This window comes from Phoxinus phoxinus (assembly GCF_949152265.1).
Source record: "Phoxinus phoxinus genome assembly, chromosome: 6".
Taxonomy (NCBI): domain Eukaryota; kingdom Metazoa; phylum Chordata; class Actinopteri; order Cypriniformes; family Leuciscidae; genus Phoxinus; species Phoxinus phoxinus.
Genome location: NC_136881.1, coordinates 28,563,987 through 28,586,311, shown reverse-complemented (window position 1 = coordinate 28,586,311; position 22,325 = coordinate 28,563,987). Strand labels below are relative to the sequence as shown.

The following is a 22,325-nucleotide window of genomic DNA, read 5'->3' as shown; positions in this document are numbered from 1 at the left end:
TCCCTTAGCCCGCCGTCCAGCAGAGGGTGGGCAAAGGTGAGTCGCTACGGCCTCCTCGACCGGAGGGAGAGCGTGGTAGCCTCTGTCTCGAGCACCGTCCACTACGGAGAATGCTGGCGAGGCAGAAGTACGCACTCTGGCTGAAAAAGGCGCCTTCCACGATTTCGCTACCTCTTCGTGAAGCTCAGGAAGAAATGGTGCGTGTCTGGAGGGGGGCGCAGCGCGGTCTCCAGCGAGGAAGCGGCCATCCAGCCGGTTGAGTGCAGGTTGTTCGGGCGTCGACCACTCGAGGCCGAGGCTCGACACGGCCTGTGTGAGCAGACGCATCAGCTCTGTCTCGATGCTGATCTTCCCTCCTCGACGTTCCGGAACGGCGGGGGAGGGGAGATCCACAGAGCTCGCCCATCCCTCGCTCTCCGAAGCGAGAAGCGAACAGCAGTCGTCATCCCCCTCAGATACAGCTTGCTGGTCGTCCTCCATAACGGACAAAGCGGCGTGCTGCGGCTGTTGTCCGTCGGTGAGCGACTCGAGCGAAACGTTGAGAGGAGCTAGCGGCGGCGGCGGCGGCGAGCTCCTCGTGGAGGGAGGTTCCGGGACCCGCTGAGCGCGGCGCTTCTTACGGCGCGGCGCTACAGGGGGCGGTTGAGCAGCTTCAGCGAAAGATGCCAGGCGAGTCCGCAGAGTCGCGATTGGCATCATGTCGCAGTGATGGCAGCCGCCATCACCGAGAGCGATAGCTGCATGTTCCTCGCCCAAGCAGGAAACACATAGTTCGTGGTGGTCCCCGTCGATGAGCGCGGCTCGGCAGGAGCCGCAGGAAACGCGAGACATCTTTAAAAAGACACTCGTGCTCTTTTGTGAGGAAAAAATGTGTGACGCAGTAGGCGAACACACACACAAAACACACACAAAGACTGAAAGGATATTCCACGCCGGAGAAGCGCAGTAGGGAACGGCGGCTGAAGGCGGCGATGACCAGCGGCTTCAGGTAAGGGCTCGTCCTGCTGAGGTGCTGTGTCAGACGGCTGTGGTGGCTCGAATCCGGTCCAACGATGCGTGTAGCTTCGTGAAGTAAAGAAAATCGGAGTGGAAGCAGCTATGCTTGGTATTTATAGACCTAGGCCACGCCTGTTTCGGCGGGAGATGACCCAGAAGGGCGCGAAGCGCCCTCATTGGTCAGCGTCACTGGCCTCGCATAGGCTGTGCTTTTCTGGCGGAGCAGCCAATGGGCGAGCTGTATTGCTCCGCCTAGGGTTGTATGCTACAGAAAAGCGTTTTACATATTACAAAATTAAGGATTAATTTTTTGGGCTTCAATCTCGACAAAGAAATATCTTTCCCGCAGCGTCGATTCGACGCAGTAGGAGAGAACTCTACGTAAGAGAACCAGATGACAGACTAATGTCAGACCCAATGAGTTCATTTGAGTTCATTCCTGACCCGTGGTTTCAGAGCAGTTCGCAATAATGTGCAGTACTTAAAATAAGAGTTAACTCAAAAATGAAAATTTGCTGATAATTTACTCCCCCTCAGGTCATCCAAAAAGTATCTGAGTTTCTTTCTTCATCAGAACAGAATTTCATATTTTTAGGATTTCATTTCAGGCCTCCAGCTTAAGGGAATGCAAGAGATAGTAGTCCAGAATTTTGGATGATACAAAATACATATTTAGGCTGCATCAAAATAATTCACATGACTCCAGTTGACAAATAAACGTCTTCTGAACCCAAACGTGTCACACATAACTATTGTTTTGTTTTTAAAAATGATTAATCATTTTTAAAAACAAAACAATAGTTATGTGTGACACGTGCTCGGTCAAACGTCACATACTCGTGTCATGTAATCATCATGGTCATCCAGAAAACATACACTTAAGGACCATTTCGAACAATAATAATAATACAAATATACGTGATGCAATTACATGACACGTGACCGAGTGCATATCACAGAGTGAGGGAAAAAGTGAGCGTTTGCAGTTAAAAACTACACAAGTATTGTTTTGTTTGTAAAAATTATCAATTGTTTCAGTTCCAACGACTTTTATGTGTGGATTATTTTGATGCAGCCTAAATATGTATTTTGGACCAGCTGAATTTTAAGCTGCAGATAAATAGTCACAAATGTTAAAATGTAATTCACAGATATACAATGACACACACAACCTTATATTCTTTCATTCACATTCACAGTACAACCTCAATTAGGCACTTGCAACTTCTCAAATCTGCCATTTCAAATTGCCCCGCCTTTCTCTCTCACTGTTACTGAGTTTGCACAAGTTAGTTACCCATCAAATATATCGCAAAAATAGTTGCAAACGTCAATGTGTAAATATTTGAAATTGTAATGGCAAATTTGAGAAGTTGCAAGTGCCTAATTGAGGTTGTACTGCAAATGTGAATGAAAGAATACAAGATTGTGTCTGTCATTGTATTTCTGTGAATGGCTTTAACATTTGTAACTATCAGCAGCTTAAAATTCAGAATAAAAATAAAAATTGTGACTATTTTCTGCAAGTGCTGATCTCAACATTCAACAAGTTTTCACATTGGAGCTGTGGGTGTAAATTTTAGCATACAATTACAAATAGTTATTGTATAAGTTCTCAAATTCACATCTACATGCTCTCGGGTTTTGCTATTCTTTTACCTTCATAAGATCACGCCTGCATTTGGTGGGAGGGGAGTTGAAGCTGGCCGTTGGGTCTGTGTGGAGGACTGGTCTGGTTCTCTTGGATCTGATCCAATGACTGTGCAGAGGACTGTTGTGTCGATGAGGTCTTCACATGCGGTCTGTTTCTAGGTCTTGTCAGTTGTCATAGTCTTGTCTGATATTCAGGGCTGCACTGTGGTCATCTTAGGGTGCAGGTCCACCATCTGGTCTCGATACGGACTAGATCCAGCTGACAACCGTAACCTCGGGATAAGAATGAGACAGAGAGATTAACGTTAGCGTATGCCATTGCTCTTACAATGTAACAAGTACATGCAGTGTTATGGGAAGTGTTTCCGGTTCTGGTTGAGCTAATTTATGCAGCCTAACAATCCTTTTTGAATTGTATAGGATTGTAGGGATTTGAATGATATAAATGCGTTATGTTACAGCATATACTATATATTACAGCATATAGTTAATAGTCAGTGAGCGAATCCACATTACTGTGATATTACAGTAAAACAATTAAAACTGTATTTTACTGTAAAAAAACACAGTTAAATATTGTGAAAGTCTGGAAATATTTTACAGTGTAGATTCATGTATAAGTTCAGCATTTCATCCAGACCGTGTTAACTTGTCTGGTTGATCTTTTACTACATTCAATTTTGAGGAATTAAATGGTATAATTATGTGCTGAGCATCGAGTTTAGGGAATTGAAGATTCTCCATCTCAATCTCCTGTGTACAATGAGTTTGGAGTTTATAACTTTTTAAATGCTGGCTGCTGGGCGGAGCAGCACTAGCCATTAACAAACTCCTTGTACAGCCAGAATGTCATTTGGAGTGGTGTACACCTCAGTATATGGTCCCTGCCCCACCTCTGTGCCCTCAGAAGGCCGCTCTGCCATCCCCGCCACCCTTGGTGCCTCGGGGCGCAGCGGTCTCCAGCGAGCTCATGGCTCAGTGTCACCACGACACTGTGTCAAACTCGCACCCTCTGAGGGGGGTTCAAAAACAGTCAGTTCGGTTGTTTCCTGCCAGGATGTTTCAGGTCACCGAAGTGGCTGTTACAATACCAACACCAGAGAGAGAGACTGGTACCCTTAGTAGATTTTCTGACAGAGTGGAAGAATCTGCTGAATATATCTCCATGGGTCCTGCAGATAATAGAGAGAGGTTACAGAATCCAGTTTCGTTATCCTCCACCTCGTTACAACGGGGTGCTACTCGCGTTAGTACATCCCGAGCAGGCTCTGGTAATGGAGCAAGAAGTAGAGTCTCTATTAGCGAAGGGAGCTATAGACCAGGTGTACTCGCCCGACAGAGAATCAGGGTTTTACAGCCGCTTCTTTATTAAAAAGATGGGGGGTTGCGTCCCATTTTAGATCTTAGTCTGTTGTATCGTGCAGTTATGAAACTCAAGTTCAAGGTGGTCACATTCAAACAGATCGTGACTCAAATCAGATCCGAGGATTGGTTTGTCATGATAGATTTAAAAGGCGCTTACTTCCATCCTCCCTCAACAAAGGAAGTACCTGTGGTTTTCTTTTGGGGGCAAAGAATACCATTATCGGGTGCACCACCCTCTGGCCCCGCCAGGCTGCAGGGCTACGCATTCTGAACTACATCGATGACTGGCTGATTCCCCACTTTGTACGTTCAAGATCACGCGGCGGTGTCTCCGCGCCTTGGTTATATGGAGGGAATACTGGTTCCTATCTCACATGAGCAGTCACGCATTGTGAAACAGTTCGAGAAACTGTTGGGCCTTATGGCAGCAAGTCCATTGTGATACCCTTTGGCCTACTGTACATGAGACCCTTGCAGTGGTGGCTCAGAACCAGAGGGATCTCCCCGAGGGGAAACCCACTTCGTAGGATCAAGATCACGCGGCAGTGTCTCCGCGCCTTGGTTATATGGAGGAAATACTGGCTCCTTTCCAAGGGTCCGGTTTTGGGAGCTCTTTGCCATCGAGTTGCTATCTCAACAGATGCTTCCTTCACCGGCTGGGGAGCAGTAATGGGAGGCCGCTCATCCCAGGGCCTGTGGAGGAGTCATCATCTTTTTTGGCACATCAATTGCCTGGAGATGATGGCAGTCTTCAATGCGTTGAGACATTCCTCCCAGACCTGAGGGACCATCATGTGCTTGTCCGTACAGACAACACATTGGTGGTCTCTTACATAAGTATGTAGGAGCAGACATTCTGTTGAGGCAGGGGCTAAGGCCCGGGGAATGGAGGCTCCACTCCGAGGAGGTGGAGCACATTTGGGGGGTTTATGGACGTTGTGGTATGGACATGACCGAGGCTACGTCTGTACATCATTCCCCGATTACTCTGCTCCCAGGAGTTTTGGAGAAGGTCCGCTGGGATGGAATAATTATACTACTAGTAGAACCGTACTGGCAGAGCCTACTGGTTCTCGGACCCGGTGCCTCTCCTAGACGGCTCTCCATTAGAGATTCCAGTCAGGAGGGACCTTCGGTCTCAAGTGGATTGGGTGATATTTGGATTGGGTGATGTTGACAGCCCAGAGATTTGGATCCCGTGGGTTTGGCCTCTAAGGGGGCCCAACTCATTGACGTTGGTCTCTCAACTGAGGTTCATGAGGAAACTTTATGTATTAAGTGATGGGTTTTCACTTCATATTGCGGTCTCGGACAGTGGGGCCCAGTTTACTGCCCGATTGGTACAGTGCTGGAGATATCACTGTAGGATGTGGTATGCGGCAGGCTGGTCCTCTCCACTCACATTCATAAGGTGTTGCAACTTCGACCTGGGTGCTCCCCCAGGTTCTCAAATGCTCTTGTCTTAGTTGTTTAGTATTCACACAGACTGGTTCTGTTTCGTATGGCGTATTGGGCATTCTCGTTCCCAAAGCTTCATCGACGCATCACGAGTTCCCTCGAAAGGGAACGTCTCAGATTACGACTGTAATCCTATAGTTTCCTGAGAAGGAAACGAGACGATGCGTCACTTTGCCATACTTCCTACATCCCTGTGATCGACTTGCTTTGGCCCTTTTCGAGGCTAGCGTGGTTCTAAACCGGATGTCCTTTATCTTTTCCTGGTCGTCACGTCACTTACACCCACTCTCGCCATTGGACTAGTTGACACAAGTGCTTCAGACGCAATCACGCTGGAGCGTTTCCAAAGCGTCATCGATGCATCATCTCGTTCCCTTATCAGGGAACTAGGGTTACAGTCGTAACCTGAGACGTTTCCTTTGTTCTCATTTTCCCGCCACTAGTTTCTTCTGTGGTTGTTAATTAGTTCCCCACACCTGTTCTGTTTACATTGATTCGCCATGTTTGTATATAAGCCCAGAGTTTTTCCTAGTTCTTTGTCCTGCATTGTCTGAGTTTAACGCGGTTGTGTTTCTTGTTTTCTCAGAGTGTTCTGTGGTGATTTAAATGTGACTGTTTATTTTTGGATTCTCTATTGTCGTGTGCCTCTGTAGGTACAACCACACAGTGTGACACAAACTATCACAGTTAGTTAGCATCTACTTAAGAATATAAACTATAGGAAGCAGGTCATCTCATACCTTTTTTTATCTATAATCATTCAAGCTGTAATTTCAAAGCATTTAGAAATAAGTGTATTGTATCAAGGATGTAAATCTTTTCTTCTCAGCCGGTATTTTTTTGTAAGTGAACAATGACTCTCTTATCAGCATGTTGTCTCACAAAAGACCAGGCAGTAGGCATTCATAGTCCCCTTTCTCCATATCACACAATGCATGTTCTCCACTCTTTATAATAAATGTGCAGGCCCAATTCTGTCACTTCCTCACTTGCTTGAGGTGTTCTGATTGGATGCTGGCGCTGCTAGCAAGATTCTATGCAGGTTAACATTTCATAATTTTTGCTCTGTTCTTAGTGCAGTTCTAGTGAACAATCAAATAGATGTTGTGTGAAATCTATTTACATTACATTTCAACTAACTCTTTTGTGACGGTGTACTGTAGCAGATACAGATGCTATGTTGTAGAAGTGGTGTGAAAATCACTGTTGATGTAGGCCTACACAGTGAACAGTATTTGTCATTTTAATTTGCATACCACTAAAAACACTCCAGAAGCCACTTGTCCTCTTGACACTCGTCTTTCACACTTTTCACGGTTTATTTGATTTCATTATTCAGCATATACTATAATTAACTAATATGTTATGTTCAAGTGTGTATATATATATATATGAACAATAACATGGTATAGAATATAAATAGATAGCAATATTTGCGTTTATAAGATGTTTTGTTTTGGTTTGATATGGTTAATGTTGCATCAGTTGAGCTACAATACATATCTTTGACTGTTTGCCACCTATCTCACCTATGACATTTATCTGGTTGGCAAAAAATCTGAAAGGCACACACCTGTCCATACAAAAGGCTTGAAATTATAATTTCCAAGAGTAAAAAGTGGCTTCAAATGCCAAACATTGGAAGTTTTGAAAACCCCAAGACTTACTGGCTGTTCACTTTTGTATTGATTCAAAACAGCAAGGTCTTGGTCATAGAGGAGACCAAGTACCCAATTACTGTCAAAGATGGAGAGGTCCTTTGCAGGGATGGGAGAGCTTTTAAACAACATCCAACTATAGCTACAGTGAACCTATTGCTGTGAAGATGCTGTTCAGCAGCAGCAGCAAATTCAGATGTTCAAAGCTAGTTGAAATATACCCGGAGAAGAACTTGTCTCTGCAATTTTTGCAAAATTAATCCTGAAAATCGCTAAATAAGGAGTCTGAATACTTATTCCATCGACATTTAAGGCATTTTATTTGGTAATAAATGTGCCTATTATAAAAACATACTTTCACATAGGGGACATATTTATTTGCAAAGAAATAAACTAAATTAGTTTACCAAAATATGGAAATTTTAAATGTGTGTGGATGCATTTGGAAGACAATTTGTATGCACATGTAATGCATTGGAACTCAGAGAATAGAATAACTGTAGGATGGTCTCTCTACATCAATCTCATTGCATGCTGTGACATTTAGACCGACAGCCTGTGACAGCAGTATATCATAAGAAGCGATCTTCCTGAAGAAAGTCAATCTCTACAGTCAGATGTAATCAGCAATTGCAGATGTGGTGATGCATTATCAGTGATTACTACACCTCAGCAAGAACCTACATGACATCAGTTGAATGCCTTCTTGTCAAATAAGCCTAATTGTTATAGATTACTTAGGCCATAGATTTAAACAATTGTTTTATTTGCAGGCAAGTGTTGTAAGGTAACTGAAAATAATGCATCACTTTATTGCTTTGACAAAGAAGGAAAGCCCAATTAACATCAGAAAAGTACACACACAGCACATCTATTTGATTCTCAGAACTGACTGCAGTTTGGAGAAATAATTTTATGATAACAAGGCATTTCAGCTAATCTACTTATAACTCAAGCCAGCTGGCAGCATGTACCACAGTCCATGTTAATGACTTGCCTAGCATCCTTTTTTGACTCTCCTGTAACATCATGTGTTTACTTTGTAAAATTTCTCTTTTAAAAACCAAAACAGTTCAATCACAATACATATATGTATTTTAAAATAAATTTGAAATAAATCGTGTTTTTCCAGATGCTTTGCATACATCAGTAAATTGAAGTTCTTATAATCTAATTGCAAATAGCATTCAAAACAGTTAAATTCACAAATAATTACCACATCTGAAGCATTAGTGAGGCACATTCTCACAGGAATATGTCACGCTTTGATATTGCAATGTTTGACTCATACCTTGTGAGAATTTCAGCCAACCAGTAAGCAAAGGGCTGGTTGTGCGGTAAAGTGGAATTACTGTACAACAGTGATTAAGTCAACTATGAGGGAAGTAATGTTATGTGTAAGAATAAGTGCTCTTAGAAAGACACATAAACAAGTCATTTCAAATGTGTTGGAAATATTCAGTGCCACTTAAATAAATTGTTAATGGGAATTAAAGTGGAAAGGGTGAAAGCAACATTATAGTCTTTATAACTGTTTGTCATTTCCTGAGAATATTCCCAATTATTTCCGTATCACTGGTATGGCGTAGCCATATACTGTAGCAATAATTAATTTCTACTAATTTCCTTGATATTCAGAAAAAAATACAATATATTGCACTATGGGAATTAAAAGGGCAGGCCTTAAGGTAGCCGATGGTGTGCTGTTTTGAAGTCAAGTGACATTTGAATGTCCCTCCAAAACTCTCTTTCCCACTGTCACCCTCACACGGAAGACACCTGTTGAAGTGCTCCAGAAATTGCTCTATTAACCTCATTTCAAAACATATTTTCTCAAAGGTTTTTTTTTTGCATCATATTTGATAAGTAGATTTGCTATTTTTATTCACAAATCAACTTTGTCTAACATAGTTTTACTGTAAATTGAGAAAATATCAATGTTTCCATATGGCAACGCTTTACCACTATGGAAAAATAGGTATGTTGCCGTATGGCAACGCTGTACCACAGTGGCATTCCAGTAATGTATTTCCCCATTATGATTTTTTTTATAGATAGTAGCATCAACAATATGATTGCAGTCATTTATTCATTTGAAGTGTTTATTGTTAATTTTTTTAACTGTGGGCTTGGCCTCTGAGAGGGCACAGTTCAGGTCTTTCAACCGAGGTTATTGAGACCATCCTCCACTCCAGAGTTCCCTCCACGAGGAAACTCTACGCCTTGAAGTGGAGATTATAAACTTCCTGGTGCAGAGAGCACCAGCTAGACCCAATTAACTGCCTAAGTGGGTGCAGTGCTGGAGTTCCTGCTGGAGTTCCTGCTGGAGTTCCTGCAGGAGCGCTTATCCACAAGGTTATCCCCTCCACACTAAAGGTGTATGTGGCGGCCTTAGCTGCTTACCACGTCCATTTACGTGTTGTGTCTTTGAGGAGACACTCTCTTGTAACTCGTTTCCTAAATCTGCTCTGCCCAGTTAGGGCCTTAGATGCTTATGTCCAGAGTTATCCTGTGGAGGAAATCTGAACAGTTGTCCGTTTGCTTTGGGTCACCCGGAAAGGGATGCCTAGCATCTAAGCAGAGGATGAGCAAGTGGGTGGTCGAGGCCATCTCATTTGATTATGTGTCGGCCAGTCAGCCTTCACTTTTGACTGTACGGGCCCACTCTATTAGCAGTATGGCTGCTACAAAGCATTATTGTCAGGAGTTTCTTTCTAAGATGTTTGTTATGCGGCAGGCTGGTCCTCACCACACACATTCATGAGATTCTACGACCTTGACCCCGGCTATAATCACGACGCAATCACACAGGCTGTTGCCACAGCATTTCGACGCAGCGTCTCGTTCCCTCTTCGGGGGACTAAGGTTACATACGTAACCGAGACGTTCTTAGAGCTGTTGGCAGCATTGTGACAACAGTTGTTCGGTTGTTGGTTTCAAACTGCTAGTGTGAGTGTCATTGACACTGATCAGAACAGCTGGAGGTGACATCGAAAACCCACTGCTGTGCCATGATACGTCATGACTTGTCTACTGTATTGTATAATTCAGTACATTTAGAATATTTTAATTACATTTTCATAATTTTGATTAACTTAACATGTATTTGCTACTGTGACAGGCAATCAAAATGTACTATATGCCAGTTAGGTTCATGTTATCTATAGGCCTATAAATCCACACACAAATTGACTAATGAGGTATGGTCTGAAAAAAGGTTGTTTTAGGGGTAGTGAGTGAGTGAGTGTTGCAGTGTTTTTTTGTGTGTTTTTTTATGCTTTTTTTATGAGATAAAAAAAAAACATGGTCTATTTGTGTCAAGATCCTAATATCTGATTAATAATGCTGCTATTAATTGCAGGCTATAAAAAAATAATTGTGAGATAAAGTTGTCTCATGCTGTAACACAACATAATTGGAACAATGATCATTATCAGTGATGATATTAAGTATAGTAAAAAACAGAACACATTTCGGTTTAGTAAATTAGTTTCTTTATGTTAAGGGGGTACAAAGACAAAACACTTGCCTGTGTTGGAAATTCCGGATAGATTAAATGTATCTATCAATCCATGCAGTCAAATGAACACACACTTCTGTCCACACAGGAAGACAGAGAAAACACGTTATGGCGTGTGCGCGCGTGTATGTTGGAGTGTTCATGACGAAGGGAGGGGGGCCCTGCTGGTTTCTACGATACACCCATCCATCTGTTAGTGCGGGGAGTTGTTTTCAATGCGGTGCATTTTTCATCAGCGCTATAGAATAGAGCTCAGTTGTTCAAAACACCTGCATTACCTATGTTTAAAGTGTCTCAAATATCTCATTATCAGAATCAACAATCCTAAAGATAATCACGCGTCTCTATTGTGAAGCCAGTGAAAGGAGAATTTGGAAATTATATTCCGATTTGAAACCCCGCATGTTTTCTTTGGAAATGGACAGCGTTTGAGAGAGACAGCTGAAGATCGTGCTGAGTGATATCTGCGGTGGAGAAGAGGAGTCCCTTACAAAGCCACCGCACGCACACACGCACACGCACGCGCTCAATCTCGCCACCGCGCGCACAGTCGCTCATCCACTTCACCGCTATAGGCTTTGTTACATTCCATCCACTTCTATAATCGCGCTTTGAACCACCATGGAAGAGAACATGGAAGAGGGGCAGACACAAAAAGGTATTGTGTTATATTGCTTTCCCTTCCATCTCCCCATTTTACATCATGCGTGCTTGTCTTTGCGTTAACATAGCATCTATACGTGTTAAGACTATTGATGGTTACTGCCACTGATTACTTTTATGACGTTTTATTACTTGTATTTTTAAAGGCTACAGCACAATTTGCACTGATTTTGATAAAGATCAGTGGTTCTGTTAATTGGGGCTGGTGGGGTTTCAAATGCACTGATCGGTCTATGGAAATGACCATTGTCAGTGCGCTCGTTTGTCTCATGCGTTTTGTGCTTGTCTTAATGGATAATGAGGATTTGTCACCGCTCTCTTTTCTTTCTCCCGCTTTTTCTTCCTTTCTACCATTGGGCTGCTCTGGTTATCACCACAATGCAGCCATTACAAAACAGTACTCGGGTCAGATTAGATTAGTGTGGCTGTTCACCGCCTTTGTCTCTTAAACTGTTTACTTTATACGATTGTCACTCATCTGATTTAAAGCTGCAGCTTTTGTGATGTGTTTGGCTTGGGAGGCATGTTGGAGAGGGCGCCTTGCTGCATTAGAATGAGTTATGAGAGCATGCTAAATGCAGGAATGTTGATTTGAATTTATTAAAAATGCACTGAATTTATGTACAGATGAAAGGTGGTTTCAGATTTTTCGAATGAAGATGCTTTGGTTAGCCTTAAATATGCCCCCCCACAATGTCTCTCCCACTCACACGCCCACTCTCTTGCTTTCATTTTTATATTATTGCTTTAGTTGGACGTGCTGGGGAAAAATGGGTGGCAGATATAAGGTGGGGCTGTGGGGAGGTAAAAGAATAAGGCCGGTTGCTATGGCATGAGTGGATATGTGTCATCAAAATGGTGCTATATGAGCAACCGCAGCTCTTCTTTAAGTAACGGCACTGCCATAACTGACCCACTTCTGATTGAGAGAGAGAGAGAAAGAGGCTGGGGCAAGAGAGAAAAGAAATCAGGGCGTCACTGAGCATGCAGAATTATCTCTTTTTAACCCATACTGCATACCTCTGCCTTGTAACTCGCAAAAATGCCATGTGTCTGAGCAAGGTGTGTAAGGCTTGATATGAGAGAGTGAATTGAATTCAATTCACATAGACTTTAAATAGAATGTGCGTTGGTTTCTGCTGATGCTGGTCTTGGCTGTCAATGTGAACACCCACAATGAAATGCTTTACACATACAGGCTACAGAAGCTGCTCAACAGATGTGCAGTCCTTCAGCGTTTCCTGTGAAAATCAATTATTTCCACTTCACTCATGTGAGGAACCACTTCGCAATAACAGTGTTTAAAGACTGCCCATGGGGACGGACACTGAGGGATTCTCTCAGACCCAGTCCACCCCTCTCTCTCTCTCTCTCTCTCTCTCTCTCTCTCTCTCTCTCTCTCTCTCTCTCTCTCTCTCTCTCTCTCTCTCTCTCTCTGAATGAATGAATTTCCAGTCCTCATTGCTGATGTCCTCTTCTTTCTTAATGTCTTGTTCTCACTGGGAATAAAGTTATCATTTAATAATTAGTGTGTTGAAGTAGTTGAAGGGTGGCAAGAGAGAGGGAACATGCAATGGAATTAAGAGGAGTAGACCTGGCTGTGGATATAAAGATTTCATTAGACAAAATATCAAAGCTGATGTGAACAGTTTGATTATAACACAGGCACGTCACGTGAAAACTGGCTGGTTGTGGGGGTTAAGATAGATAAATCATTCATCTTCAGCAGATGGCAGAGTGCTCTGGATTAATTCTCATCTTTAGTGTCCATAAGTGGATCAGCAGGAAGATAAGCTACCGTCACCACACCAAGCCATGCTTCCAATGGATATAATTATTATTTTTATATATATAATGAGTTTTTGTGTCTGCACTGTATGTGTGTGCATGGTTTGTTGAGACTGAAACCATGGCCATAATATGATGTTCATTGAAATGTAGAATTGTACAACTGTTGCATATCATTAGAACCATGGCATCATTGGTATTGGATACAAAACTTCTTGAAGTAATAAAAAAAAAAAAAGTAATTACACTCCTATGAGTGCACAGATTAAGCCTCTGCTTGACCTGCAGGCAGTTTTTAGATGGAAACCGTGCTGATCTTGCTCTTGGGACATGCTACAGTGGATAGCAAAATTAAATACTCTGGGTTGCCTCGTTCTTTCTCCGCAGCCATCATTCAAACACTCTCATTAACTGCATAGACTCTAATGTAGAAGGGAAATCGATTCTCTGCGCTTTGATTTGCGGATTCATATGCTTACTAACATTATTTAGGCATTGTTGTGAAGCAGCAGATTGGATAAATCATGTTTCATAAGGTCTTAGTGAATAGGTCACAGAGTCAGTCAGAACAGGATCTCCAATAGCTCTCTGTTATGATATAAATATGGCATTTTAATGCAGTTTTGAGATCATTTGAGTCTTAAATTCTATTTTAAGTTCTCCTAATGAAAATATTTTTGGTTTGTCCTGATTTTGATTATCATAGATGGCCCAAGGTTCATTGTTTAAAAAATCTAGGGTGTATTTAAACCAGAGAGTATGTTCATGTTCCAACAGATTTTGAGGAAATACTCGAAAAACTACATTATGCAGATACTGACTATTTAAAATGTATTTGCTTTTTTTTAAGACATGATGCCATAGAACTGAAGATTTGTTTTCACTTTCAGAAAGATAATCAGTCAGTGACAGACAAAAAAGGACTTTGAAGTAGGATTCAGAATGAGATTCTCTGTGTACTATTGATCTTTTGCTTCTTTTGTTGCTTTTTCTTTGCCACTTCAAAAATATGATAGCTCTGTGTGCTCATTCGAAATATGTCGCTTCTTCCTGCCTCTTGATAAATGATGTCCCCTGGGCTAGAAACTCTTTGATTGATGTCCTGGGCTGTTTCAGTTTAAACATTTCATGTTTCATTATATTGTACGCCTGTTGGATGCTTCAGTCATACCTGTTTGCTTTTTAGCCTTTTAGATTATTATTGCATACTGCATTTATTTTTCAGTGGGCACTCAAAACACTGTAACAAGAATGACTTAATAGTGCCTTGTGACAAACCATTCTCTTCTTGAAACAACACAGCAGTGTGCGTCTATAGTGCATTAAAGCTATTAAACTGACTACATCCATTTCAGTATGTGTGAAATACAATTAAATGATTTTGATGAACACTAGTGTAATCAAGCCAATAAGCTTTGTCTGAGTGTCCTAAAGCTTTTTTCAACAAGCATGGCAGCCACTGCTTACAACAACGTAATAGAGGCCAAGTATCTGAATCAAAGCTTTTGTTCGGCTTTATTGATTTTACAGGTTTAGTTAAAAAGGTGAAATTCATGAATTAATTTGCTAATTATGTACAGGGATCCTACAGTCATGGGGAATTCCAAATATATTTCCAACCATGGACAAGACATGGAAATTAATAAATTCTCAGTTAAATAATTTTAAAATAACATGTTTTAAATTATATATGTTTTAATCATAAAATTGAAACATTTCCTTGCCTTTATTTTTCAGGTTTGTGGTCATTTATGAGATGGCTTTCCGTTTAAAGTCCCCCTGTGGTTAAAATCAAGTTGTTAATGTTGTTTATGTCTATGTGGTGTTTTTAATGTGGTTTAAGATAAACCATGTGAAAATGCATAAGTCAACAACATCATTGCTGAGTATTTTCTCCTTAAAACTGCAGTGAACCAAAGACCGTCTCAAAAACACGGTTTGAAATCGCTGGTGTTTCTGACGTCACGAACTACCTTGTAACCAATCACGTCAATGTGTGATCGTCAACGAGTGGATCTCTGAGCTGGTGTGAGTGAGTGGAGGTGGGGCTCATTTGCATATTCGTCGAACGGCATATACTAAATGAGGCTGTGAGTTACTTTCAAGCTTAAGATTTTTTTTTAAAAAATGCTTAAATGTGTCTTTTTGGTGATCAAAGATGAGATTTAAGGGATACAATTATTGACTACAGGCGGACTTTAAATGTTTAGATGTCAGCAAGGACACATTTATGGGATTTATAGGCTATAAACACGCTCTCTCTCAATCAGGGGCTAATGTTGTGACTGCTCTAGAAAAGTACCTGACCTGTGGGTTTTTAAGTCAGTGCCATCAAACAACACAAGCACACTTTTCATTTTTTTTAACAAGGAAAACCTTGCTCATGAATAATGCAAGTGATGTAGAAGGGTTCTGGGATTGTTCAGAGATAATTCAGAGAAAATGTGGTCTCAGCCTGCTGGGCAATTTTCTGCCATCTGTCTCTACTCTATTTTTATACTGTCAAACCTCTTTTTTACATGAAGTCATGCTAATGGCATTGTGATTCCGGATACTTCATAAAGTTGTCAATCATATATATATATATATACAGTATGTGTCTACATACTTTCATTGTACCTCAGTGTGTAAGAAAGAGAGCAATTTGAGGTCATAAAAAAAGAAGAGGTTTGTAAAAAGTTTCCTAAGCAGATACTATTGTCTTAGAAAAAAAACATATTTCTTAAATGTTTCATTGATTTTTATTTTTTTATTTTTTTATATTGCATTATGCTATTGTCACTTTCTGTCATATAGGTTCTAAATCAGAATTGTGGCTCCATACAGCATATTTATTTTTGTTGTTGTTCTTGAGTTCTGCATTGATATTTTGCCTTAGTAAAATATTTTTTTTTTTTTTTTTTGGCCAGTGGTCAACCGACAAGCCTGTGCATCAGGAATACAACCGAATGGCGGCTTCCATATAACCACAACTAGAATATTGGCCATATAGCAGTCTAATCCATTGATTCAGCAAACACTGAGAGGGAGACTTGTAATGATGGTATTTTGATTGTAGAAACATTTACAGATGTTGGGGTTGATACAACCTTCGACCATTAAAGTTCAGGTTTACTGATTAATCCGCACGGATAAGCATTCCAATCCACACAGTCTTACTGTAGAGTTTCTGCAAACATGATCTAAAATTGCCACGTTGTGTAGTACCACTCACTCACAACATATCACCTTTGACAAGAAAGAGAAAAGCTGTTTAATACTATCCTCAACTTTAGTGTAAAACAGGCATATATGCTAAAACAGTGTACTACTTCGTCCTTATTGCACACAGCTCTCTCTATCTCTCTTCCATTGATTTCCATTTTTTTGCTTTTTGAATTAGTTTGTTTTGTTTATATGCATTTTATATTTAATCATATACTGTACATATTAAACTGTATCACAAGTGATTTTGCAGGTCCTCTCTCTCATTTTATTACATTTGGTCAATTTTATATAAACCATTTTTGTAATGATCTATGGTATGCATTGACAATCTACCTGACAACATAATTGTTAATTTTGTGAGACTGTAACTTCCAAACAACAATATAAGTACTAGTCAGCACATGATTGCATGATATAGGCTACGCAAACATTTTGATATATTTTGCTTTACACACTCCAAAGTGAATAAATGCCCCCATATGCTGCATCTATTTAGCCAAAAAACAATTTCAGGTCCTTCTGGAATGAAACATGACAGGCAGACTCGCTCATTATCATATCAACAGTTTATAACTTTCACTCTTATTTTGAAGTAGATACAGTCTGTCTAGACAGTATTCTGATCATCATGGCATCGCAAAGCCACAGATCTTGCACTTCCTGTAGAGATCCAGCCTGAATTTTTATAGTTCTGTGCATCCCAGATCATGGTTGCTGTATAGAGCTTCAAAGGGCTTGGCAGAGATACTGTCTGCTGTTATCACCCGCTCTTACACCAAAGCTGACACCCAATTAGAATCACTGAGCAGTCACACAGCAGGCTCAGCCCTCAGAAGATCCTCAACAGCATTAAAGAAATGAATACAAACAAGTTGGGGGGAAACACACACACACACACACACACACACACACACACACACACACACACACACACACACACACACACACACACAGCAGACTGGATGGCAAATATATTTTCAGAATTTGTTTTTTGGTAAACCATTACACAGTGTATTGAAATGATAATTCCTGTCTCAATGTCTCACTATCTTCACTGTAAACAAACAGATCAGGGAATAATAGTGTAGGATGGGCAATTGAAGGATCTGCAGGGTCTAAGGGCAGAAAATAGGACATTTATAGAAAGCGGTAGAACCAGGGACAGTGTTGTTTATTGCTTACGGGAACAGTGATTACTATGATTTCATTGACGGCCAATGTTACATTCAGTGGAGAGTGAAGCTATCCACAGTACATGGTTGAATCCTCTGTCATGCATGGTGAACAGATAATTGTATGTCCTTACAAGTTACATTTAATATAAATATACATTTATTAAATTAATTGCAGGATAATACCTCACAATGTACTGTTCTGAATTGAGTAGGCTATTTAGATTTGAAATGCATCAATATAATTCTTAAAGGGAGGGTAGGCAAAAAAATTTTAGAAACACTTTTTGTTATACTGGTTGACACTCTCTTCACATTCTGATAGCAATCAATACATTGAAGTGGTCTAAATATTAAAACATGTACATATATCTTATGTGAAAGTCACAGTACCAAAAATAATTTCATCCAATCATTGCATCCGGTCCGAATGCGCCTTGAAGGGAGGGCGGGATCTTATGCTTTCCAAGCTTGCTTGCTATTGCTAGCCTCTCTGAAATTGTCTGCCCTTCCTTTAAAATATGTCTCCTAATGCATATGGAGGAAAAATAAAGGCAAAATACTTCAGACTGCTCATCGAACCAAGAGCTTTCTGCATGGCAGATTTTCAACTAGCTTAACTATATTATGCGCTTTGAGTGCTGAGAAAAGTATCTCATATTTAACATTCGTTAAATGTAACAAATTAACTAAACAATGATACCTGTAATACTGTTTTATCTGTTGTATGTAACACTGCTTTAACAAAGCACTAATTTAAGATTTTTTTTAATGTTTGACCTATACCATTGATGTACTAACATTTAATGTAACTTAAAGTACCGGTAGGTTTTAAATGTTTAAACTTTTAAAGTTATAGATTTTTAGAACGTGCATCAAGAACCAAAATGAATGTCTGATTTTACATTTACCTACATTCATGAGTGAAAAAAAAAACATTAGCAATACATCAAAAGAGTTGGCAAGTGCAAGTATTTTAAAAGATAAAAACAATATTAATTTAATGAAATGGTTCAAATAGATGTTGCCAATAGATTGAACAGGGGCTACAATCCCTGATAAACACATGTTACCCGGCCTTTTTCTCTATTTTAACGTGCACCTCCAGCAATAATAATTACATCATAATGATAGCGTGATGATCTACTAAATTGGTTTATAAAATAATTATAAATAAAAAAGCAACAAAAGAGTACCTATTACTGTGGATAAGAATTAATGATTCCCTATTAATTAATAGACAGTTTAAAAAGTGTCAGTTCATTCAGCACCTTTTTTTTTTTTTTTTTTTTTGCAGCTCCACTTCCAACTATGGCTGCATGACAGATTTCTCCAGAATCAGGAGATGGGCCATGCTGATCTCTCTTTTGGCCCAGATAGACAATTCATTAATCCTCATTGTTCCTACCAGACAAGCTATTTAATAGTCTTCCAGGAGCACTCACACATACAAAAACAAAACGATTTCAAGAGTGTTAGAATGCAGCCATTTTGTAGGTTGCTCTTTCTTATAATTAAACTTGTTTGTTTAGAGCAAACACAATTACGCAAATAGCCAAGAGATGGGATGATTGTTTACCTCAGAATCTGATCTGAGATGTTGTTTTGACTCTCTCTAATTAGTTAGTGATAAGCCAGTGTGAACACACTGCATACACGTGATCTTATCAGGCTGCGCTCATCACTAACACAAAGCCATGTTGTATAAGGGCGGTGTTATGATGAGATGGGTGTCCCAGGCCTATTGTATGGTAATGCGAGAGGGAGTGTGTGCCACTTTCTCCTCTTGGGCACCCCTCCCCCACCATACACCCACCATAAACCCCCTCCTTTCTGTCTGGCCTGAGCGGCTCAGCTGAGGGTTGATCCGATTGCCTCAGACCCTCTGGGATGATGGGGCCGCACACACACACAATTTAATCATAATTTTCTGCTTGATGTTGAAAGTTCTGGAATTTATGAAGATGATTATGAATAAGCACACTGAGGAAAAAGTGCAGCAAAATAAAACTGTTTAGCTTTTAGATAGGATCTCATTCTAGTCTTTCACCAAATGACCAGGATGTCAGTATCTGTGAAGTTCTTAGAAGGTAACACGTTAATTTCAGCCAGCCAGCAAGCTGACGGATGTTAGAATTTACTTGTGAATGTTCAACATCCTGAAGCCCTTTTGCTTCAAGACCAAACATAATTTTGATCCCTGCCCACTCAAACAAATGTAGACACTCTAAAAAAAAAAAAGGGTTGCCAGGTCTTGGATAACTGTTCACCACTGAAAATGCATGACTGGATGAGGGTGCTCTGCCAAATCAAAGAAACCTTGGCCTCAGATCTACTCTGTGAATGGTTGAGACTGTATTCAGCTGATGCCAAACAAACCAAGCTGTGGTAATTGATGCCAATGGGCTTATTGTTAACATACCGTAGAAGTAGCCTGAGATTATATTTATTTAGAAGGGTCACGCTGAACTGAATATGTGCACACTGTGGCAGAAATTGAATTATAGCTTAAAGGGTGGGGGTCTACTGGTTAAATGCTCCCGCCAGACCGTATTACAGTGTAAGTGTCTTTGTGTATTACTGTGTGAATCTCCAGGAGTTGCCCTTAAAACCGTATTAACCGCATTACAGAGCTTCTGAGCAGGTCAAAAAACACATTAACAGCAAAAAACATTCGGTCACGTTTGCCCCTCCATTCATACGACTACTATTTTTCTTTGTTTTTCAGTTTGTTTGTTTTTTCCAACAATTTACACATATCACTATCTTTTTATCTTCATCCCATTCTCCAGTAACACTTTATGTATGATAATGCTCCTTTTTTAAAAGAGTTTAACAAGTCCAGGCATATGTTATTTTCCTTTTTTCCGTGCTGATCTGACACTGCTTTTGTAGAAGTTGATCATTATGGAATATTATAATAACCCTAAAACCCAGAGCCGGAGCTTCATTTCCTGAGTTTCCTTGCTTTTATATTCTCTACTAGTAACCCTCTCTCTCTCTCTCTCTCTCTCTCTCTCTCTCTCTCTCTCTCTCTCTCTCTCTCTCTCTCTCTCTCTCTCTCTCTCTCTCTCTCTCTCTCTCTTTCTCTCTCTCTCTCTTTCTCTTTGTGTGTGATGTGTCAGATTCTCCATTGTCCCAATGATTTTGTTGACGTACAGTAAGTGGGTCATTGCAGTGAAGCAGAATTTGCTTGGGTTGGCATGGTAACGTCACTGGTCGATTAAACCCGCACAGGAGTCAGTTCCGAAATCTGCGCGATGCTAAATGCTAACAGGCACTACATGGCCCAAATTATATGGATGCCCACTTTTAATAAACATGTTGAGCTATTTCAGTTGCACTTACTACATTCTTCCTCATACCTGTGAACAAAAGCAAGTCCCATAATGAAATGACTTACTGACAGCGAGCCAGGCCATCACCCATTGACTTCACTGATTGTCTTGTGTTGGAATGAGAGCAAATCCATGCAGTCATGTTCCAACATCAAGTGGAAAGCCTTCTCAGAGCAGTGAAAGTTGTTATAGTAGGAATGGATGGACTAACAGCCTATTAAAGCCCATGGTTTTTAAATTGAATATTTAATAAGCACTTTTGGCCATTTAGTTTAAAATTGTAATTCAATGTGGTAGGTAAAAAATAAAACTCAAGTCAGTAAACAAGATAATATATTGTAACCACACACTAATCTGCCCATCTATTCCATTTCGGTATGATGCTAGAATATAGTATTTTTATTTTATTTAAATTCCTATGGAGACTGAGTTTTCTATGCTTTGTTATTTAACTCCCTCCATAAGTGCCTCAAGCTTTCACATGAGTTGGATTGGAGTCCTAATGGGGTTAATGGGAGAAGCTGCTTTGTTTTTTAATTAGCCACCCGCTCAGTACTTTACGCTTACTCCTGCTCTTTTCTGTCCCTCATAGAGATAACCATTAGACAATTTTGACCCTTTGACCTTATTGGGCAGTGGGCTGGAGGGCGTAATCCTCTCACTACTGTTTGACAAGAGTCTGGCAGATGGAGCAAATGAATGAGAGGGATATGGATCAGGGGGTTGAGTCGATAGGGAGTCCCTTTCTTGTTGTACAGTGGAAGTGGGACATTTCTCATTAAACCCTTTTTTGGAAATTGGTCAGTCACTTAAGTCCAGGCATGTTTTGGGTAACACTTTATTTCGATAGTCCACTTTTGACATTCTACTAACTATAAGTAACTGTTCAACTACATGTCAACTAACTCTCATTCATTTGCAACTACATGTTAACTAGCAGTTGTTAAGAGTATTAGATGTCTGCTTAATATCTGCTAACTCTTTATTGTGATGGCCCCCCAACAGACATTATACTGACTGTAACTTTGCTACTACATGTCAAGTCAACTATTAGGTGAAACTCGAACATTTTTAATATTGTGCAAAAGTTCATTTATTTCAGTAATTCAACTTAAAAGGTGAAACTAATATAGACTCATTACATGCAAAGTGATATATTGCAAGCCTTTATTGGTTATAATTTTGATGATTATGGCTTACAGCTATGAAAACTTTTCAAAATATTCTAATTTTGAATTTGGAGTTTTCATAAGTGTATGTATATTTTTGTATCATTATCACATAATTTATATAGTATATATAATTAATTCCTTTAAACACATCAGTACTTATCTGGCACAAAAACAGTAAGGTTTTCGATTAAGGTAAACATATAAACTTTAAAAGATTAATTTACTCTAAATAAAACGAATAAAACAAGAAACACCTCGTCTAAAAACCAAAAAACATTTAACTTATATTTCACTACAACAAAGGAGCACTAAATGTATGTGTTTTAGCTGCCTGA

The 22,325-nt window shown here is 40.1% G+C and overlaps 1 protein-coding gene across 4 annotated transcripts in view; it reads left to right on the top strand.

Moving 5' to 3' along the window:
* gpm6ab (glycoprotein M6Ab) overlaps positions 1 to 22,325 on the top strand; it is a 78,645-nt gene that overhangs the window by 34,277 nt on the left and 22,043 nt on the right. Inside the window, exon 1 of one of the 4 annotated variants that reach the window (XM_079615174.1) lies at positions 10,846 to 11,308. The exons of 2 other annotated variants lie outside the window; for them this stretch is intronic. In XM_079615174.1, the coding sequence (XP_079471300.1) occupies positions 11,272 to 11,308 (37 nt within the window). In that variant the 5' untranslated portion in view covers positions 10,846 to 11,271. Of the gene's footprint in view, positions 1 to 10,845; positions 11,309 to 22,325 lie in introns of those variants that run through there. One more of the 4 variants, XM_079615176.1, reaches the window with a different exon arrangement.